Here is a 23,293-nt window from a genome sequence, read left to right as displayed (position 1 = left end):
ACGTGCCTGGGCCTGCGTTGCGCCTCCCAGCCCCGGGCGTCGCTGTTCCGGTGGGCGTGGGCGCTCGGGAGGGGGCGGGAGGCGGGGTGGAGCGGTGGGGGGGTGGGGGCGTTGTCGCTACGACCTAGGGCCGGCGGCAGCTCGGTGGTCCTGGAGCTATGGCCGCGTCGGTCTTCTGCTGCCTGCGGTGCTGCAGGGACGGCGGGACCGGCCATATCCCCCTGAAGGAGATGCCGGCCGTGCAGCTGGACACGCAGCACATGGGTAAGGGCCTCCCTTCCCCGCCCAGACCCCAACGGCCCGCGGAGGCTGGGCCCGGCGTGCGGGGGGCCCGGTCGGGAGGATCTCGCGCGCCGTGAGGCGGCGGCGTCTGGACGCCCTGGGGTTCCCGCTGGCGGACTCGACCTGGTCTGGGTTCTGTGTTCAAGGCTGCGCCGCTGGTGGCCGCGGCCGGCGTCGGGAGCGGGGCGGGGGTGTGGATGTCCCCTATCTCCCCGCTCCCCCCCGCCCAGGTCCGGACCCGCGCGATTTCAGAAGGCTTCAGGGTCTTCTCTCGGGTGGTGTCCCCGCGGCCCCATCCTAGAGAGGCTGTGGCTTGTTTTATTGGAAATAAGTGCCTCTCGCCTCCCAAAGTCAAAACAAGGTAGATCGCACACGCCTCGGGCTGCACCTGCGCGCAGCCCGCCCCACGTCCACCCGGCCTCCCGCTGCCCGACTCCTTAGTCACTGGAGTTTCATTTGACTGGCTCGTGACCAGCAGGTTACCAAATGAAACAGGGCTCTGGTCCCTTGCACCCATGGTTTTTCCGGCCGGGGACAAATGGCCGGACCATTTCTCATCCCACGTTCTTCCTCTCCCCTCTGTCTTTTTTTTTTTTTTTAAACCACGATGATTATTTCTCTTTTGAGACGTTTCCCCTATAGAGTTCGGTGCTTCTGGAGTATGCTCCTAGCCGGAGAGATTTCCCAGTTATCCTTAGTTCAGTCAGAGTACTGGCTTTTGTGGATTGTTTTGTAAGTGTCCCTTGGCACTTTGCATTTTCACAGTGAGTTCCTCACATTTGTAACAAAACTCTGTTCTGCTCAGATTTGTGTGTGTGTGTGTGTGTGTGTATGTGTGAGATTCTAGAAACACATTTCTATAGCTTATACTAAACTAAACGTGATTATTATCACCTTGTATTTGGATGTTTACAATACTTTCAGTTTTAAGATTTCCCAAGTGCAGTATTTAATAGGATACACATGTAAGTATATACATAAATAATGTATGTCTTTAAATTATTTGTATCCATCATTACTTATAGACAGTGGATACTCAGATTCTGTAATTTCCCTCAGAAAACATTTCTATTTCAGGAACTGGAGGTGTAGCTCAAGTGGTAGTGCATCTGTCGAGCAAAAAAGCCAGAAAGATTGCAAGGCCCTGAGTTCAAGCTCCAGTACTAGCACCCAATTTTTTTTCACTTATTTAGTGAGCTGATATTTAGTTATTGAGTGACTATATAGTGGTAGGCATTGTTCAAAGTGCTGGGGATATAGTAAAGGACAGTTCTGTATAGCTCATGGAGCATTTGGGCAACTTTAGCTCTTCTTCCTATCTCTGCTATCAGACTCCGGCATCACTGAAGTCTGCTGTATAGACTGTTCTTTTTCCATGACCTCTCCTCTAGGAAGAGCTAATCATTGTACTCACATTTGCCTTTCTCCAAAGCTTCCCAGCACCCTTCAGGTATGAACTGGATGAATTAGAATAATTGCATGTTCCAATCTTCTTTTTGTATGGAAGTTTTCTTCTTTTTTTAATACTTCTTTTCTTTCTTCCTCTCTCTCTCTCCCTCCCTCTCTTCCCCCCCCCTTCCCCCCCTCTCTCGTTGTTGCTGCAAGACCAGGACTTTGTTCATTGGGTGGCGCGGTACCAACTGAGCCATATCTCCAACCTGTGGAGGTTTTTCCCTTAACCAGTCTCCCAGTAAATTAAAACTCTTTAATCACAAGATTGATTTGAAAACCTGAGAGGAGACGGGTATTGAGTTAGAAATGCATGTTTCAAGCATGAGTTGACCTTAAGTTGAAAATATAGGAGGCACACTGAATAAATATGCATATATTTGAATGAGTGAAAGGTTGTATAGGTAACCTAAAGAATGTAACTGCCGTTGTTGTTTTGAGAGGGAGTCGCACTGTGTTGCCCGGGCTAGGCATAACTCATGGGTTCAGACTGTCATCCCACCTCAGCCTCTGGAGTAAACAGGCCTCCAGGTGTGCATGCCACTGTGTTCCCTTCCTTTCCTTCAAAAAAAAAAAAGTCTAAACATTTGCAGCTGAATGCTACCTCTTTCATAGTACTCACATTGATGATGTTACATTGCATAAAATCATTTGAGTTCCTCTTTTAGATTTTTCTGTGGCATGGTTATATATAGTCTGATCTTAATTGTGAACTGACTTTTTAGAAACAAAAGCCTTCAAAGGTAGCTAGTTACTTTGAGCCAGGTCAGTGTCTTATGCCTATAATTCTAGCTACTCAGGAAGCTAAGATCTGAGGATCATGGTTTGAGATAGGAAAGACTCCTATCTCCAATTAACAACCAGAAAACTAGAAGTTGAGTTGTGGCTCAAGTAGTAGAATGCTAGCCTGGAACAAAAGTAGCTCTGCGAGCCAGATGCTGGTGGCTCACATATATACTCCTCACTACTCAGGAGGCCGAGATCTGAGGATCGAAGTGCGAAGCGAGCCCTAGCAGGAAAGTCTGTAAGATTCTTATCTCCAGTTAACCCACTAGAAAACCAGAAGTGGATCTGTGGCTCAAAGTGGTAGAACAACTAGCCTTGAGTGGAAAAAGCTCAGGGACAACACCCAGGCCCTGAATTCAAGCCCCACAATCCACAAAAAGAAGCAGCTCAGGGACAGCACCAGGCCCTGAGTTCAAGGATCAGGACACACACACACACAAAGTAGCTCCTTAGAAAAGGGTGCTACTCATCTGGAAAGTTCTGTGGTACAGGTGCAGTGGCTCATACCTGGAATCCTGAGTACTTGGAAGGCTAAGATTGGGAAAATCAAAGTTTGAGGCAGAGAAGTTCAAGAGACTTAGCTAGAGTCATTCTAGTTAGGCTGAGAAACCTGACAGTGAATGGTGCCCAAGTAGATGATCTACAGGAAGCAAGCAAGACCCTTTCTCAAAATAACGAGGGGGCTGGCGGGTGGCGGGGAATGGAGCTATGGGGTTGGAAGCATGGCTCAATTGGCAGAGTGTTAGCCAATGAGTGAAAGCACCAGGTACCAAGTTTGAGTCCTGGTCTCAGACCTGGGGGAAAAAAGATGAGGGTGGAGGCATAGTCAGCAGCTTGCTGCTAGGCCTTGCCTAACAAAGTTCAAAAGTTCAAACTCCAGTTCTACAAATACATACACACACTACAAATCACACAGGTGTGCACTTTGAGTATCTGTGTAATTGATAAAGAAAAATAGACTAATAATTTGCAAACACCCAGAATATTAAATATTATTAAATATATTCACCTTTCTTTTTTTTGGGGGGGGGGTCCGGTCATGGGGCCTGAACTCTGGGCCTGGGCGCTGTCCCTCAGCTCTTCAGCTCAAGGCTGGCACTCTATCACTTGAGCCACAGCACCACTGCTGGCTTTTTTCTTTTTGCTTATGTGGTGCTGAGGAATCGAACCCAGGACCTCATACATGTAAGGCAAGCACTCTACCACTGAGCCACCTTCCCAGCCCCTATTCGCCTTTCTGTATAAAACATTTTGCTCCCTAACAGAATTCTTTGGAGATACTATTGAAATAAGAGGGTAATAACACGCTCATGGTTGTTTCTATAATTACAACTCACAGAGCAGACTATATTGTATTGAGAATCTTCTGATATTTCTATTATTTTAGTACCTTAGGATGAAATCCAAGATAATAACTTATCTGTTATAGATGGTGGTTTCATTTGTGTGGTGGATCATAGACTCATTAAAAACAAAGCAAATGACATTTATTTGCATAATCCTTGGAAATGTGTTTTATTAAAGGTACTTTCCATGTTTAGTAGAAAAAACTCAGAACTGTTTAACCAATGAAAGAAATTTATTAGTCCATTTACCTGAAAAGTACAAAAGCAACACTGGCTTCAGGAAAGACTCAATGCTGCTAAGAACACAGTTTCTGTTCACTTATTTCCTCTGTCTTCTGCTGATTCCTGAAAGCTAGTTCCTGGGATCACTTGCAGGAGGTTTCCTGAGTTGCAAGCATCCTCATTCAGGTCCAATAATAATGAGAGTGCCTTTATCCCATGGCTGTCTGAAAAAGTCCTGAGACTCTCCTTGTTTGTTAGGTCATATAACTGTTGTTCACCCAATCACTGTAGCCAGGAAATGTGAATTTACTGACAAATTTGACCTGGATCAAAGGTTATACCTTTAAAGCCCAAGCTTCCTTGGAGCTATTTGATCTCCAGAGGGAAAGTAAGTCCAGAAACCACGAAGTGCTTAGCACAACTTAGTCACTTATTCATTTTATTCTTGGTCATTTGCTGAGTATCTGCAAGATGTCAACCTCTACAGGGTTTTGGCCATTAGAGAAATTGGAACTACAGGTATGCAGGGCAGCCAAATTCTTTCCTAGAATTTGGGTTTAAATATGTTTAATTAGAAAAAAATGGGTGCTAATGGATTTTTTAATATCATAAAATAAGTTCTAAAATTTACCTTATAAGAGAGTATCTTTTAAGATGTTTTAGAATCTGATATATTTTGCATTTCTCTTAGGTATTTATCACAAATAATTTTTGGTTTAAATATCAATTGAACCTTTCTTTTTTCTACTATTCTAGTTTTATTTATCCTCCTCTAGAGGAGTCCCATGTAGTTCTAATATGCATATCTACACAGCTTGTAGACCCCCTTTTTTTTTTTTTTTTTTTTACCAGGAAAGGGGTATATTGTCCACAGGCCCTGGGAGTCATATGCCGGGTATAAAAGGTTATTTTTTGTCTAGTGCCAGTGGCTCTTTTTTCTTAAGTTAACCAGCAAAAAGAATGAAGTAGAAGTATGGTTCGAGTCCCAGTACTGCCTCCATTCTAAAAAAGGATATTTTTACAAATTAGAATTTGTTAAATCTGTTCATCTTCTCTGATGTATATTAATTATTTCCTAAGATTCAGAAGTACATTAATAGTAGGATCACATTATTTTTCTTGCTGTCTACAAATACCATATGAGTTAAAACTAAAACATTGTTAAAAAATTTTCTTACGCATAAAGTGCATTTAGTGATGTTTAAAACCTTGTGTACAGCTGGGTTTGGTGGCACACATCTGTAATTTCAATTTCATGGGAAACTGAGGCATGAAGACTATAATTTGAACCCAATCTAGGCTATATCAAGTAACCCTGTGTCCAAACAAGCAAGCAAATAAAGAAAATAACCATTATTTGCATATTGTCCATGTGGTTGACAGTAACTCTGTTAAACTTTTATGTATGGTAGGGAGGTACAGGTTCTGGGGCTTGAACTCAGGGTCTGGGTGTTATGCCTGAACTTGTTTTTGTTTTTTCCTTAAGGATAGCACTCTCACAACTTGAGCCACAGCTCTACTTATGTCTTTTTTGGGGTAGTTAATCTCCCCCTTGAGACTATAAACCACAATTCTCAGATATCAGCCTCCTGAGTAGCCAGGATTAAAAGTATGAAAAAAAAAAAAAAGTATGAGCCACCGGTGCCTGGCTTCTATTAAATATTTTTAATCCTTGTTAAACAAAGACCCCAGAAATGAGCATTTTCAGTGTGAGCTCTTTCCAAAGATGTGTGTACTCTTCAGCTCTTGGCTAATAAACTTGCACAGTGCCTTATGCTTGTACACAGTCAGCTGATTTTTTAGGACATTGTTTGCATGCATCTGGATAGTGGTGAGAATTGTTGGGGTTAGAAGCATTATTCAGCTGGTAGAGAGCTAGCCATTGAGCAAAAGCAGCAGGTATCAAGTTCTGGTCTTGGACCTATAAAAAAGAATTGTACCTATTTATGGCTTGGCTTAAATTAAAAGATATATTCAATCATCAAATTTGTTTATTGGTTAAAAATTAAAGGAGTTACTCTGTTTTTACTTTACAAATATTTAAAATATTTGGTATATTTCAGTTAATACAGTTTATTTGAAATAGCTTGATTAAACAAGACTCATAGCTACAAATATTATATAAAATGTTCTCTAAAATCAGTAAATTGAAGATATAAAATATTTATCAATATCTGTACTTTGAAGTATGTGTATATATATATATATATATATAAAACCTCCTTATTTAATAGACTAAAATAGTTAGAAATAAAGAAACTAACCCTAAATGTTAAAAATGAAAATATAAAACTTTGTGTCTACTTTTTTTTTTTTAGGAACAGATGTTGTCATTGTAAAAAATGGAAGAAGAATATGTGGAACAGGAGGTTGTTTAGCTAGCGCACCTTTACATCAAAACAAAAGCTACTTCGAATTCAAAATACAGTCCACAGGTTAGTATTATAGTGGTACTTTGCTATTAATCTTCCTAGTTGTTCCAAATATTAAGAGTAATTTGAGGCATAGCTCAAATGGTAGAGTAACTGCCTAGTAGGTGTGAGGCCCTGAGTTCAATCTCCTGTTCCAGAGAGACAGACAGACAGAGAGAAAGAGAGTAAGGAGGGAGGGAGGAAAGAAGGGAAAAAACAGGAGGGGATAAGAGAGAGAGGCAGAATAATTTAATATATATGAAAAGACTGAAAGACTAAAAGTCAGAAATTTACTCATAAGTCCTTGGTCTTCCACTCATGTGTGAGTGGGTTCACGTATTTTTTCTACAAAATTCAGATTACAAGAGCTATCCTTTCTGCCTCCTAGGAGCCATATCTATGAAAGTGTTATGTGTTTTTTTGTTAATTGCCAAGGTGTTGTACAGAGGGGTTACAATTGCATAAGTAAGGTAATAAGTACATTTTTTGTCGAACTTGTTACCCCCTCCCTCATATTTCTCCTACTTGAAAGTGTTTTAAAAATACTTGCAGACAGAGTTCTGTCTTAAGATGTTACTGTCCTGTGAAATTACTATTGTCACTTCCTAATGACTCACAGTTATATCCCGTGGGAGGATAAAGTATAGGGTCAAATTATTTTGGAGGCCAAATAGAGACGTCTTTACGTACAACTTTCTGATGGTCTCAGTCAATCCAGAAAAATCAATGTATTAGCAAAATGATCCCTTCTTGCATATTTAGAATTTCTCCCTATTTTAATAAAAACTGAGAAAGAAACAATTTGAGACCAAATCAAATAGCATAGAGAACAGCTGCTCTGAGGCTATGTTTCAGTGCTGGCCTAGCATGTGCAAGGCCCTGGTCAGGGGCCAGCACTGAAAGGATACGGGGAAGGAAAGAGAGAGAGGAAGAATATGACCAACTTCTTATTCCAAATGTCAGTGTAGACCAAAAGGCTTTAAACCCACCAGCTTAAAGGATCAGGTAAGAAAATTATTTCATATGGTTAATTTTCTTTTCTCCAGGATACTGTTCATAGCATGTACTATTTCTCACTTGTTATGAATTTTAAAACTAATGTCCATAATCTCTGACTTCTCAGAGATAAAGCTTGAAAGAACTGCAGACCACTTAAATTTAGTGGTGTTTCTGCAGTGGTGGTCATGTTAGGGGTAGGGCAATAGGAGCGAGAGCCAAACCCAGGCCTTCTGTGTGTTAGGCTAGTGTTCTACAACAGATATACAGGGTACCCTTGAACATAGAACTTTGGCATCCTGGCTCTGGTAAAAAGGCAACAGGAATCTGAATAACCAGGATACATTTTTAGTAATAAGACAAGGCCATGGCATTGCATTTAAAAAGATAGGATAGATTAAAGAAAGATGTGGGAATTTAAATTTTTTTAATTATACTGTCATCTTCTCTTTCCCATACCTTTCAAAATATGAAGGACAGTTTTTTTTAATTTTTCAATTTTTTTCTCCTAAAATAAGAGAGAAAAGGCATAAACCTCTTCATATGGCTAAAAATCTTAAAATCTTCTAAAAAGAAAATAATGAAAAAATAGCTAACATTTATGTGTGTTTTATGTACCCCTTTAGAGTGGTTAAATATTCAGCCCAGGATAGCTTCGCTAAGTTATTACGTAAGCCTTGGTAATAGAACTTCAGGGCCCACTGTGCTCCTAAGCTGTATTTCATCTGTGGAAAACATCTTGTACTTTGCAATATACTTTTAAAGTATTTTTTTAAAAAGATGAACAAAATAGCAGTTTACTAATAACATGATACTTCTTATTTAAAAAAAAAAAAAACAGTTTAAAAATAACTGCATTAGCTAGGCACCGGTGGCTCACACCTGTAATCCTAGCTGCTCAGGAGGCTGAGATCTGAGGATCTCGGTTCAAAGCCAGTCCGGGCAGGAAAGTCTGTGAAACTCTTATCTCCAATAAACTACCAGAAAACCGGAAGTGGCGTTGTAGCTCAAGTGGTAGAACACTAGCCTTGAGCTGAAGAGCACAGGGACAGCACTCAGGCCCAGAGTTCAAGCCCCACGACTGATAGACCAAAAAAAAACAAACAAAAAAACAACTGCATTTTATGTATAGGCACAGATTTGGAGGACATTTAAGCTATTGTATTTTTAGGAATCTGGGGTATTGGTGTTGCAACTCAGAAAGTTAACCTGAATCAGATTCCTCTCGGCCGAGATGTGCACAGTTTGGTGATGAGAAACGATGGAGCTCTGTACCACAACAATGAAGAGAAAAACAGGCTGCCAGCAAACAGCCTTCCTCAGGAGGGAGATGTGGTGGTGAGTCTCCAGGCACTGTTGCTGTCCACTGTATACATGGTTTTGCCTGGGAGTTTTTAGTTTGTAACCCAAAGCCCCAGGATTGAATCAGATGAGGTAGTGCAGTTCCCAGAGAGCACCACTGCCTCACCTCTGCCCTGTCTGTATAGAATTGGGGGCAGCACAGGACATCAGGGAGAGCTTTTTTATTTGCATACAGGAGGGTTGTGACACGTTCACTGCCAAGTAATAGTTTCTACTTACATCGCATCAGAGAAATCTTGACACAGTTTTTTAAAGTTTCCTGACCTTATATTAGGAAATGTTAGATATTCTTTTAAATTTTTTGTATTGTTACAGAAAATTTTCACATTTATTTGAACACCTGTTAGAGAATTTTATCAGAAGTATTGGTCTTCACCACATTTAATCTAATTAAATTTCCTCTACTTTTCCAACTCTTCAAAGAACTTGATGCAAAACCTTAAGACTTGATTATAGAATAGTAAGCCTTCTCTTTTATATCTCTTTAACAATCACTGTTGAAAAATATCATCCAAAGCCCCTTTCCTGTCTTTCCAGACAACTATTCCCATATTCACCAAGAAATCTTGTCCACAAGAGTCCAGGCTTTTAGCTAGTGATTGTAAACAGTAGTAGTGTCTCATTTAGCCAAGGCACCCTTGCATACAGAACCTTGGTTACCTGGCTCAGTGAACAAATCCAAGGTATTAAATAAAGATACAGCATTCTAGAAAGTTTAGGGAAATTATTAAAATTTAAAATTATAAATTATGATCTGATCTTGTCTCTATCACTTAAAAATACGAAGAACAGTTAGCTTTTGATTATTTGTTGTTTTTCTCCTGAATGGAAGAGATACAAGGTGTAAACCACTTTGAAAAAAATCTGCTTCTCTGTTTTTTTTTGGGGGGGGGGCATGAGGTTTGAACTCTGGGCTTAGATGCTATCCCTGCGTTCTTCAGCTCAAGGCAAGCACTCTACCACTGAGGCTGAGAGCTGAGGATCATGGTTCACTGCCAACCCAGGCAAAAACGTTCATGAGACTTTTTTTTTTTCTATCAGTTGTGGAGTCACGAGACTCTTATCTCCAAGTATTCACTGAAAATCGGAAGTGGCTTTGTGGCCCAAAATGGTAGAGTGCTAGCTAGCCTTGAGCGAAAGGGCTCAGGGACAGCAACACTTAGGCCGTGAGTTCAAGCCCCATGACTGACCAACAAAAAAAGCAGAAAAAGAAAACTCAAATAGTACCCTACCATATTAACTTACCTTTGTACTTCAAACACTTGTGAACAAAGTGTCCGAAATTGTTGACAGTGTCATAGGAAAAGGAGATTGGATGACAAGACCAGAAAAACATTATTTGGTATAATTACAGCAGAGTCAAACCCTGTCTCTAAATCATATAAAGGGACAAAATAAGTTACAAAAACATTTGAACTGCCGGAACTGAGGATTGTAGTTCAAAGCCAGCCAGGGCAGCAAAGCCCATGAGACTCTTATCTCCAATAAACCACCAGAAAACCAGAAGTGGCACTGTGGCTCAAGTGGTAGAGTGTTCGCCTTGAGCTAAAGAGCTGAGGGACAGCGCCCAAGCTCAGAGTTCAAGCCCTAGGATTGACCAAAAAAAAAAAAAAAAAAAGCAACATTTGAACTAAATTCAACTAGAATTGTAGGGGTTCTTAAATCCTTCCTCACTTCTTCTTGGCTTTGATGTTTTGCTCTTGTGCTAGGGACCTGGAAACTTTCTTGCCTATAATAGATTATGCTTGCTACTGGGTGATAAAGAATGCCTGGAGTATAGCCTGCTAGATTTTTTTTATGGTCCCATAAAGAGAAAGTAACATACTTTCCTTTTTATATAATTGCAAATTTGTTTTTCAAAAAGTAAAAGTAAACTACTTTGTTTAAGAAAATTGCAGGCAGGCAAAGTTAACTTTATTACATTTAAGTAGATAAACTTAAAATGAAACCAAGGCAATCTACAAACTGTTTAACACCACCTTTGCTAAAATTCGAGGAGATGTATAAAGCATTATTAGCACATTGCCTTTTCTGGGCCTAATGTTGTCTTACCTGGAGAAGAGAAGAAGGTGATCCAAGATCTTTTTTCTACTTCTAAAAACTTTAAAATTATATAATTGACCCATATTCAATATGCAATTGAAAGATAACTGGTATCTGTTATTTTGTTTTGTGCCAGCCCTGGGGCTTGAACTCAAGGCCTGGGCACTGTCCCTGAGCTTCTTTTGCTCAAGGATAGCACTATACCACTTGAGCCACAGTACCATTTCTGGCTTTTTCTGCTTATGTGGTACTGAGGAATCAAACCCAGGGCTTCATGCATGCTAGGCAAGCGCTCTACAACTAAGCCACATTCCCAGCCTGGTGTCTGCTGTTTTAATGGTCCTGGGAATCAAGCTAGGATCTCATACATGCTGAGTGCTCTACCACTGATACGCATTCCTAGCCCACAGTATCTATCCTTAGTTCTTCAAAGGAACTATCTCTTTTGGCCACCAGTAGTAACCAAAAGAGAATCCCATACCTAAAATGGTTGAAACCCGAAATATTTCGGGGTTTTGGGGATGTTGGAATATTTACATATATATATATATATATATATACATATATATATATATATATATATATATACAATGAAAATTTCTGAGGATGAGACCACATCTAAATATGAAATTCACTTAAGCTTCATTTATACCTATCTACATAGCCCGAAGGTAATTTATACGATATTTTTAATATGCCTGCATTTTGACTATAACCCATCATATGAGGTCAGCTAGGAAATTTTCCACTTGTTTTGTCAGAAAGTCTCACATTTTGGAGCATTTAGATTAGAAATGCTCAACTTGTAAAAAGTTTTAAGAGAGAGGTAGTATGGTATAATGACTGAAAGCAAGTATTGCCATGTGCCAGTGGCTACTCAGGAAAGAAACTGAGATCTGAGGATCCCAGATTGAACCCAACCCAGGAAAATAAAGCCTTGAGAGTCTCATCTCCAGTTAATTAGCAAAGTAGAGGTAGAACTGAAGTGGTAGACCACCTGCCTTAAACAAAAGGCTAAGGAGAAGAATTCAAGCCTCAGTATCAGTATGAGATGAAAGAGGGAGGGGGGGAAGAGAGAGAGAGAAAGAGAGAGAGTTTTCTTGGAATAAGTTCCATAAAGACATTCCTTGTCGGCGCTGGTGGCTCACACCTGTAATCCCAGCTTCTCAGGAGGCTAAGAGCTGAGGATCATAATTCAAAGCCAGCCCATGCAGGAAAGTCCATGAGACTCTTATCTCCAGTTAACCACCAGAAAACCAGAAGTGGCCCTGTGGCTTACATAGTAGAGCACTTGCCTTAAGCTGAAGAGCTGAGGGACAGCGCCCAGGCCCAGAGTTCAAACCCCATGACTGACACAAAGAAAAAAAAAGATATTCCTTGCTACTTAGAAGCCAGTAGCAAACTCTGCTGGTAAAAACTACTCTGCTTCCCCTAGGAAGATCTAGTTCTATGGAGGGCATTGTTTTCTTGTATGAATTTAAAAGTCTATCCATGCAATGCAGCACTGAAGTCTCTTAATATTCAAAGTATAAAAGTCAACACTAGGGAAGGTGTCTCAGTGGTAGAGTGCTTGCCTTGCATGCATGAGGCCCTGGGTTCGATTCCTCAGCACCACATAAGCAAAAAGAAAAAAAGCCGGAAGTGGCTCTGTGGCTTAAGTGGTAGAGCTCTAGCCTTGAGCTGAAGAGCTGAGGAGTAGTGCCCAAGCCCAGACCGACAAAAAAAAAAAAAAAATGCTAATTGTTTTAGTTCCATCCAAATAGAATTGGAATTCTTCCAGATTTTAAATCCCTATTGAAAAGTGTTGGTTCCCTGTGCTTTGTTTTTATTTTTCTATGATTTCCAATCAATGCTTTCTGGCTATCCATTTTTTTTATGGAACATGTACGTTTTTATCCTTTTAATTTTTTTTCCTTTGTAGGGTATTACGTATGACCATGTAGAATTAAATGTGTATTTGAATGGAAAAAACATGCATTGTCCAGCATCAGGTATACGAGGGACAGTGTATCCAGTTGTGTATGGTAAGCTGAAATGTTTCTCATCTATTAGCAGATAACTTTCGTTTGGCATATGTATATATATACACATATATATATGTATGTATGTATATGTATATACATGTATATAGTATCTCAGGGGTGTTGGTTTGTAGTGCTGGGGTCAAACCCAGGACTTCACACAGGCTAGGCAAGCACTCTAACACTAAGCTGTATCTCCAGCCCAATTTTTTTTTTTTTGGTTGGTGGTGGGGCCTGAACTCTGGGCCTGGGCACTGTCCCTCAGTTCTTCAGCTCAGGGCTAGCACTTTACCACTTGAGCCACAGCACCACTTCCGGCTTTTTCTGCTTATGTGGTGCTGAGAAGTCGAACCCAGGGCCTCATCCCAGCCCCTCCAGCCCAAATATTTTTGAGCCAGTATCTTAATATATAGAGTAGGTTAGCCTTGAACTCACAATCTGCCTACTTTCACCTACCAGGTGCTGAGATTCCAGGTAAGCATCAGCATGACCAGCTCACCAGCCTAGATTTTAGACTTATCATAAATTGTTAATAACTTTTATCTAGAATATACTCATTTGCAGAATTAAGTGGAATATTCCCTGCATACTGAAAAAGTTTGCTAAATATAAAAGAATTAGATGATCAGGAAGTGTAATTGTAAAGAATATTTTGGAATCAGGAATGGAAATTATATGTGGCTTGAATTTTTACTAGCTTTGTTGTTGTTGTTATTATTGTTGATTGTGGGGCTTGAACTCTGGGCCCGGGTGCTGTCTCTAATCTCTTCAGCTCAAGGCAAGCACTCTACCATTTGAGCCACAGTGCCACTTCTGGTTTTTTGGTGATTAATTGGAGATAGGAGTCTCATGGGCTTTCCTATCCAGGTTGGCTTTGAACTGCGATCTTCAGATCTCAGCCTCCTGAGTAGCTAGGATTACAGGCATAAGCCACCGGCGCCCAGCTTCTTACTAGCTTTTTTTTTTTTTTTTGGTCCGGTCATGGGGCCTGAACTCAGGGCCTGGGCGCTGTCCCTCAGCTCTTCAGCTCAAGGCTAGCGCTCTACCACTTGAGCCACAGCGCCACTTCTGGCTTTTTTCTTTTTGCTTATGTGGTGCTGAGGAATCGAACCCAGGGCCTCTGGCATGCAAGGCAAGCGCTCTACCACTGAGCCATCTTCCCAGCCCCTTACTAGCTTTTTTTTTTTTTTTTTTTTTTTTTTTTTTTTTGACTTGTTGGTATAATTTATTATAATCACTACATATATAGGTATATATTCAAAAGACAAAACTTTGGAAGCTAACACACCAAACCACATTTTTAAAAAACTGTGGCAGAGGATAAGAAATAAGGTGACAGTTTTACTTCATTATAGGTTCTGATAATGTTTTTTTTTTTTTTTTTTTGACAACACAGATTGTCATTTTATTTTTGTGAATCCAGTATTTTTTTTTTTTTTTTTATTGTAAAGCTACTATACAGAGGGTCACAGTTACATGAGTGAGGTTATGAGTACACTTCCTCTTGAACATTGTTACCCCCTCCATTGTTTTCCCCCTACCATCCCCTCCCTCCCTCCCTTCCCCGAGGTTCTTTTTTTTTTTTTTTTTTTTGATTGTGATTAAATGATTACATAATTTCAAAGTCACAAGTTCATTCTAACTTCCCTGGAGCAAATTGTCTACCACAGTCTGTAATATATAACAGTGTTCACATGTTATATACCATATTTGTGATCAGCAGCATGAGGATATTTAGTAGTGGTTCAACCAGATGAGCGGGAGTTCTTTGTTTCTTAAGTCCTGTTAGTTTTGTCGTATCACTAACCTTTTGGATTTAGCATCCACTTATGAGGGAGACCATGTACCGTTTGTCTCTTCGTTCTTGGCTTACCTCGCTCAACATGATTCCTTCTAGCTCCATCCATTTCCCTGCAAATGCCATTATTTTGTCATTTCTAATGGCTGCATAATATTCCATTGTGTATAGATACCACAATTTTTGGATCCATTCATCTGTGGTGGGGCACCTAGGTTGTTTCCATATCCTAGCTATTGCGAACAGTGCTGCAATAAACATGGAGGTGCACGTGTCCTTGTATATTGGTTCCTGTTGTTCAGGGTAGATGCCTAGAAGTGGTATGACTGGGTCGTAAGGGAGGTCAATCTTTAGCTTTCTAAGGACCCTCCAGACTGCTTTCCAAAGTGGTTGTATAAGTCCTTACTAGCTTTTTAAGCTTATCTAAGTGTTTACTCTCTTCTGAAGTTTATAATGGTAGCCCTGTGTGCATAAGTGCTGTCACTTATGTACAGGTTTGCCCCTAAGACTAAATTGCTTTCTGGAATCAGTGGCTCACACCTGTAATCCTAGCTACTGAGGAAGTTGAGAACTAAGGACCAAGGTTCAGAGCCATCATAGGCAAGAAATTTCATGAGACTTTTGTTTTGTTTTGTTTTGGGTCTGGTCATGGGGCCTGAACTCTGGGCCTGGGCGCTGTCCCTCAGCTCTTCAGCTCAAGGCTAGCGCTCTACCACTTGGGCCACAGCGCCACTTCCGGGTTTTTGGGGTTTTTTTTGCTTATGTGGTGCTGAGGAATCGAACCAAGGGCCTCAGACATGCAAGGCAAGTGCTCTACCACTGAGCCACCTTCCCAGCCCCTCATGAGACTCTTATTTCCACTTAACTACCCAGAAAGCCAGAAATGAAGCTATGGCTTAAGTAGTAGAATGATAACTTTGAGCAAAAAAGCTCAGGGACAGCACCCAGTCCCTAAGTTCAATTCCCAGGACCAACAGACAGACAGACAGGCACATATACACACACCTACACATACAAAAGAATTAGATTACTTGGGAGGTGACTTTGTCTATCTTTATTATTTTCATTTTTATTATAGTAAATTTCAGACATGTAGAGCAGAGCACACTATAATGGAACCTCATGTACTCACCACTCAGCTTCAGACAATCAACTTGGAGCCATTCTAGGCTCCTTTGCCACCCTTACCCCCACCAACACTTCTGTCATTTGCCTCCCCTCCTTGCGGGAATTGCCAGGCATTGCAAATACTTTATTGCTGAAAAAAATTAAGATCTCTGTCTTCTTTTTCACTGAGACAAGCTGGGTAAGGGATACATAGGACTCCTTGTAATATTTTTGCAACTTACCACTAATGAGTCATTTTCCTAAATAAAACATCTTAATTATATGAAAATAAAAAAATACAGATAGGCAGGTAACAAAAAAATTTAGGGCTGGGAAGGTGGCTCAGTGGTAGAGCGCTTGCTTTGCATGCATGAGGCCCTGGGTTTGATTCTTCAGCACCACATAAGCAGAAAAAAAAAAGCTGGAAGTGGTGCTGTGGCTCAAGTGGTAGAGTGCTAGCCTTGAGCTGAAGAGCTGAGGGACAGTGCCCAGGCCCAGAGTTCAGGCCCCACAACCGACAAAAAAAAAATTCAAATTACCCATATTCACCCCATCTTGGGATAATTATTAATAATGTTGATATATATTCTTCCAGTATTTCTTTATTGTTGGTGATGGTGGTGGTGGTGGTGGTCATAGGGCTTGAACTCTGGGCCTGGGCTTGAGCTCTTCAGCTCAAGGCAAGTGCTCTACCACTTGAGCCACAGTGCTACTTCCAGTTTTCTGGTGGCTAATTGGAGATAAGAGTCTCGCAGACTTTCTTTCCTGAGCTGGCTTTGAACTGTGATTCTCAGATATCAGCCTCCTGAGAAGCTAGGAGTACAGGTATGAGCCACTAGTACCCAGCTTCTCCCAGTATTTTTGAAAGATTTTGCTTTTGATTGTGACTATTTTTACATAATAGGTTTGTGACTTACAGAAGATGTATTTTTTTGCATTGCCTATTAATATTATAATATTGGGAAAACATTATTTTTAATCTTTATTTTCAAATGTTTTTTTCCGGTACTGGTGATGGAGCCCAAGGCCTCACACATGCTGAGCCAAGTACTCTAATATGGAGCTATTGCTGCAGCTTGAAAACAGTTTATCTTCTAGTTTTTATTCAACTGCTTTTCTAATTCGTTTTCTCTCTTTCTGTCCTCTAGTTGATGACAGTGCAATTTTGGATTGTCAATTCAGTGAATTTTACCATACTCCTCCACCAGGTTTTGAAAAAATACTGTTTGAACAGCAGATCTTCTAAATAGATTTGTTTTTGAAACTTGTACTTCTTCACTGTTACAAGTATTTCCCAGTTAATAAAACTTTACCTGGCTATAGATAAAAATATATTCTTTAAAACTTGCTTGTTAATATTGTCAAAGGAACCATTATATACAATGTACAACTCAGAAGTTTTAATTTTAAATACTTATGCTTTATGATATGAAAATCTGCATTGTGGGCAATTTATTTAATTCCTATTTAAATAAATGTAACTATGAGTGATTAACAGTATTTAGTGACAACATGTATATCAGTATTTAAAGGGAATCTTTTCTTATATATAAAATGTTTGTTTTGATAGAGATGTAAAATTGAGTTGTTTTTAATATCACTTTGAACTTTAGACCTCTAAGTGTATTTAAGTCTGCAGTTTGATACTTTTTGTCTCCTTGTCCATTTTTATACACAGTATAACAAAACAACAAAATTTATTAGCAATTTCATTTTGGTCTTTTTACTGTACTCATGTACCACTTTTCTTAATACTTTGATTGCCTATTCCTTTGTGGTGTGTGGCTGCTTTTGACTTGCTTTGTTGAAGGAGATAAGTGTTCTAGTCATTGTAAGAGCAAGCAGTGGCTGATTGATGATATAGTAAGATACTTTAAATTTAAATGAGATGATTCTTTGAAGGACTTCTATTTAAATATGTATTTTCTATAAGGAACAATAAAATACTAGTAATTAAGGAATATTCATAACATATTAAATATTCTTCCCATCTTAATTTATAGAGGACATTCACTTTGCCTTTGACTATTTTAGAAGTTCAAGGATAAGCAAGTCCTCCCCATTAGCCTGATACTTGTCCTTACCATTACCTTTAGTTAAAACTCCACTGACCTGATAAGGTACTGATCTTCAGGTACATTCAAATGAGCATGTCACGATGCATACCTTTCACTCCTTTAATCAGGTAGTAACTTAAGTTGACTAGATTTGCAGTTGTGTTGCCTACTTCCTTGTTTCCTCAAGAGAATTCCTCAATACCTGGACTCCTAGGTTTCCCCACTTATAAAAGGGACAGTTATGCTTATCTGATAGGTTCTGTCTAGCCGATAAGGGTAGTGTACCTGCGCCTTACTCATCATAGGCCCTGCACACATGCAGTTTCCAAGTTGCAGTGGAACAGTGTCTGCTGGTGCGCGTCTGGCCAGCAGTGGTGATGGCAGTACCTCAGAACTTTTGAGTTCATGGACAGTCAGGCCCCAGCCTAGACCCCTAAATCAGAAAAGTTGAGGACAGCACCAGGCATTTGTTTTTGAACAAGCACTTGGGTGGACTTGATCCTCACCCAAGTTAATCACTGTGAAGGAAAGAACCACTGAAAGATTTTTCACAATGAAAAAAGAAAGAAAAAAAAAAGAACCACTGAAAGGAGAGAATGCTTCAGGAAGAATTACCTGCTATATATTTTGTACAGATTTAATATGCTATTTTTGCCCTATAAGCTAAAGAATTCTGCGCAATGCTTGGTTACTATTTTGGTAGATAAAAATGTGACTGCTTTGAAAACAGATATGCTTATGTACCATACATATTGACATAAATCCCACATTTTACCTCTGTGAAGATCTATGAAGTTTAGGTATATATGTTATTTATCCATGTTCATCGGACTGTCCGTAATTTTTGTAAAAAAAAAAATGTTTCCATAGGGAAGTGACTTAAAGTGGCTACTGTTCTCTGTCTATATAATGTTATCTACCTCTAAGTTTTGTTTTTACAAAGCCAAACTTTATTATTCTGCTTTGTAATCATACAGAGACATAATGCTTGACATAGTACATGAATTATATCTATGGTAATAGTTTGAAGTCTAGATGTGTGTTGAATCTGTAGGTAATAAATTCCTCTTAGGATGATTACACTGAGCTGCTCTTCCTTCCAAAACTCATACCTTAGTCTAACAGTGAGCAAATTACAAAAAGATCATTGTACAAACCATTTGGTAATATCCTTCAGTGCTGTCAAGGAGTAGGCTACACCTGTAATCTCAACTATTTGGGAGGAAATCAAGAAAATCTCCATTTGAAGCCAGTCTGGATAAGACCCAATCTCAAAAAGCCAGTTGTGAACATGCAGGCTTGTAATCTTAGCTACAAGGGAGGTGCAGGTAGCAGGATCACAGTCTGAGGCTTGCCCTAGCAAAATCTGGATAGAAATCTATCTGAAAAATAACTAAAGCAAGCCGGGCGCCAGTGGCTTACACCTATAATCCTAGCTACTCAGGAGACTGAGATCTGAGGATCATGGTTCAAAGCCAGCCCTGGCAGGAAAGTCCATGAGACTCTTTATCTCCAATAAAAACCACTAGAAAACCAGCAGTGGCACTGTGGCTCAAGTGGTAGAGCGCTAGCCTTGAGCTGAAGAGCTGAGGGACAGCGCCCAGACCCAGAGTTCAGGTCCCACAACTGACCAAAAAAAAAAAAAAAACTAAAGCAAAAGGATTGATGGAGCCGGGCACTGGTGGCTCATAGCTGCTCAGGAGGCTGAGATCTGAGGATTGCTGTTCAAAGCCAGCCTGGTCAGGAAAGTCCATGAGACTCATATCTCCAGTAAACCACTAGAAAACTGGAAGTGGTACTGTGCTCAAGTGGTAGAGCACTTGCCTTGAGCTGAAGAGTGCAGGGACAGCGCCCAAGCCTAGAGTTCAAGCCCCATGACAGACAAAAAAAAAAAAGGATTGATGGTGTGGCCCAAGTGGTAAAGCATTTACCTAGCAAGCATGATAGCCTGAGTTCATATCCCAGTGCCAACAAAAAAGAAACCTCAAGATCAATGAACTGCCACACTCCAGTACAAGTGTAATGAGACATTGTGAGTCAATGTAACCTGATGTCCTGTGTGGGACCAGGGAACAGGAAAAGGACATTCAGTAAAAACAAAGGAAACCTGGATAAATTGTGGATTTTGATTACTAATATATCAATATTTACTCAAGTATAATAATTGGTTAATAATAAGGAAGACATAAATGGAAACTATACAGTCCAATGCCCAAAAAATGTATTTTTTAATAACCAGGAAAAAATTTAAATAGGCTAACAACATAGTACAGTGTATACCCATAACTTGCCTATTAGTGGCAGCTACATATAAATGTGACATAAAGTGCTCTTGGGTTTGTTTGTTTGTTTTTGGTCAGTCGTGGGGCTGAACTCTAGGCCTGGGTGGTGTCTAGCCCTACCACTTGAGCCACAGTGCCACTTCTGTTTTTTTCCTACTTATGTGGTGCTGAGGAATCGAACTCAGCGCTTCATGCATGGGAGGCAAGCACTCTACCACTGAGCCAACTTCTCAGCCACAGCTCTTGTTTTAACACAGACACCTACTTTTATTCTTGGCCAGAAAGATAGTGTCCACTGCCTTGACTCTTGGCTATTGTCCATTTGTCCACACTAGTGTAACCTCTGCACACAAAATTATTTTCTGTGTTATTCAGTGATTTAAGCATTAAAATTGATATGCAGCGTTCAAATTTGATAAAAATATGTATAATCAATTTACATATTAAAATTAGAAAAGCAGAATTTGGGTTTTAATTACCTTTGGCTCATCAGATAAGATTAGAATGTATTTTCAAATTGGATGGCAAATTAGTATGAGTTAATTTAAGAGTGGTATAAAAATAGTAATTTGGATTAAAGCTTTCCTAAATCATTAATAGACAACTGCATGATATTTTTGCTAACATTGCTTTATTTATTTTTTTTTTTTTGGTACTGGAGATTGAACTCAGGGCCTTAGGGTTACTAGGCAAGCACTTAACCACTTGAGCTACACCACCACCCCACTTGCTTTATAAATGTAAGTCTAAATGCAGACAAGAAACATAACAAAGTATGAGTGAACTGATCATTTCCTGAAATTGATCATTTCATTTTTTTAAAAAACCACTAAGTTTGAGATGAAAAATCTGTTATCCAACTGGAAATTTTTTGTACACAGATAAAACCAAGCATAGTACTCAAAAAAGGAATATCAAATTCTACTTATATCACTTTGCATTATTTATGCATCCTGGCAAAGAAATACTGTTGGGAACTATTCACCAGTGGAAACATAGTAATAGAGCCAATTAATTAATGTTCTTCTATTTACTGAATCAGATAGGAGATTTCCTTCCAACTTGCTCTCTCAAAATAACTAGGACCAAGTTATTAAATAGTGTGCCAGACCTGATACAAACCTGTCTTACCAGCTCTCAGGAGGCTGAGGCAAGAGATTGAAAGTCAGAAGCTAAATTGGGCTACATAATGAAACTACCTTGAATGAATAGAGTAATGTGAGATACAACTAGCAGTGTAAACAAACACACTCCAACTAAATTCAAAGGAAAAATGGATGGTTGCAAGGTTATTATTACAATGCAAGCATTCGAAAATTGAGTCAATGATGTATTTTACAAATAAATAAGAAAATCTGCCCTTAAGAAACTTTGCTAGGGGCTGGGGGTTTAGCCCAGCGGAAGGGCGCCCGCCCGGCACGCGCAAGGCCCTGGGTTCAGTCCTCAGCCCTGGGGAAAAAAAAAGAAAGAAACTTTGCTAACTAAAATTCATTGATAAATACAACTATAATAACCATACAATAACCATAAAATCCCGTATGTTGATAAGGGAAAAACAGAGGCTGTAAATATAACCTCATCAATCCATTTTTTTTCAAAGACCTAGAGTCTCATGTATAGGAAGATGTATGAAGTAATGTACACCAAATTATTATTTCTTGGAAATATGATGACAAGAAGCTATTCTTTTATGATGTGGTAAATTTAAAAATAGCCTGTAATAGCTGGGCACAGGTGGCTCCTGTCTGTAATCCTAGTTAATTGAGAGACTAAGATTTGAGGATCACAGTTCAATGCCAGCCCAGGCAGAACATCTGAGAGATTCTTAACTTCAATTAACCACTAGAAAATGGGAAGTGGTGCTATGACTCAAGTAGTAGAGTGCTAGCTTGAGCTGAAGAGCTGAGGGACAGCGCCCAGGCCCAGAGTTCAAGCCCCATGACTGACCAAAAAAAAAAAGCCTGTATGGCTTTTGAATTTAAAATGATTTTTAAAAATCAAAGGACTAGGTGAGCAAATGCAGCAATATACTCACCGAACACTATGTTGAAAATAAACTATACTGGGAGGGTGGGGAGGGGAGGATGGGAAGGAGAAACAAAGGAGGAGGCTACAATGCTTGATAAGAAATGTACTCATTATCTTGCCCATGTAATTGCAACCCCTCTGTACAGTATTTTCACAATAAAAAAAGAAAAGAAACTATACAGGGCTGGGAAGGTGGCTCAGTGGTAGAGCGCTTGCCTTGCATGCATGAGGCCCTGGGTTCGATTCCTCAGCACCACATAAGCAAAAAAAGCCGGAAGTGGCGCTGTGGCTCAAGTGGTAGAGCACTAGCCTTGAGCTGAAGAGCTGAGGGACAGCGCCCAGGCCCAGAGGTCAGGTCCACGACCAGACCCCCCCCCCCAAAAAAAAAAGAAAATAAACTATACAACTTATGGGTAGGAATGAGGGGGGAAAACTGGGAGAGAGCAAGAGGTGGGGGTGGGACATTGTTCAAAAAGAAAAGTACTCATTACCTGACTTATGTAACTGTAACCCCTCTGCACATTACCTTTATAATAACTTTTTAACTCAAAGAACTACTCAGTAGATCTAGAAGATCTAGGTACAAGCTCGGCCTGGACTGTCTCCAAAATAACCAGCAAAAAGCTAGTCTGGAGGCTTGGTTTATATGGTAGAGTGCCAGCCAAGCAAAAGGAAACCAAGCAAAAAGGCTGAGTTCAAACTTCAGTACTGCCAAAAAAAAAAAAAAAGTGTCAATGAAATCCTATTATTAGGAAGGGATTTGGAAAATTAAGCAGTTATCTTTGTCTTATCTATGTAAGGAAGCTTGCCACTTGCACTTCAGGTTACGGGATAAGTTCACAATAGTCTCGGAATAAATACAGGAATAAATACAGGAGGTGGCTAGGAGAAGGTGAGGCAGTCAGCAGATCAGTGCGAAGGTGGAGAAGGGCTCTGATTTCACCTGTGCAAAATCATGGTAAACTCTGATGTAGAGGGTGAACTTACGAGTTTGCTTCTCAGTTCTCTGAAACTAATGAAGTTCCAACCCTTGAAACTTAAAAAAGAAAGAAAAGAGTGCTTAAAGGCAAAACAGTTGATATTTCCACACTATGTTAAGAAAT

General features: G+C 39.9%; 1 protein-coding gene across 2 annotated transcripts; it reads left to right on the top strand.

Moving 5' to 3' along the window:
• Positions 1–80: 80 nt before the first annotated feature.
• On the top strand, positions 81–19,210 carry Spryd7 (SPRY domain containing 7). 2 transcript variants are annotated; one of them, XM_042685481.1, is made up of 5 exons: positions 81–264; positions 6,404–6,520; positions 8,664–8,830; positions 12,819–12,921; positions 16,972–19,210. In XM_042685481.1, exons 1-5 carry the CDS (start codon positions 159–161, stop codon positions 17,067–17,069), a joined length of 591 nt encoding a protein of 196 aa, XP_042541415.1. In that variant the 5' UTR covers positions 81–158; the 3' UTR covers positions 17,070–19,210. The 2 variants fall into 2 exon arrangements, with proteins under 2 accessions (XP_042541415.1, XP_042541416.1); XM_042685482.1 differs by lacking the exon at positions 12,819–12,921 and having other exon boundaries at positions 16,972–17,073.
• The last annotated feature ends 4,083 nt before the right edge of the window (positions 19,211–23,293 follow it).

The sequence above is a fragment of the Dipodomys spectabilis genome, unplaced genomic scaffold (genome assembly GCF_019054845.1).
Source record: "Dipodomys spectabilis isolate Male_0828 unplaced genomic scaffold, ASM1905484v1 ptg000095l, whole genome shotgun sequence".
Classification (NCBI taxonomy): Eukaryota; Metazoa; Chordata; class Mammalia; order Rodentia; family Heteromyidae; genus Dipodomys; species Dipodomys spectabilis.
This window is presented reverse-complemented; position numbering and strand designations above follow the sequence as displayed.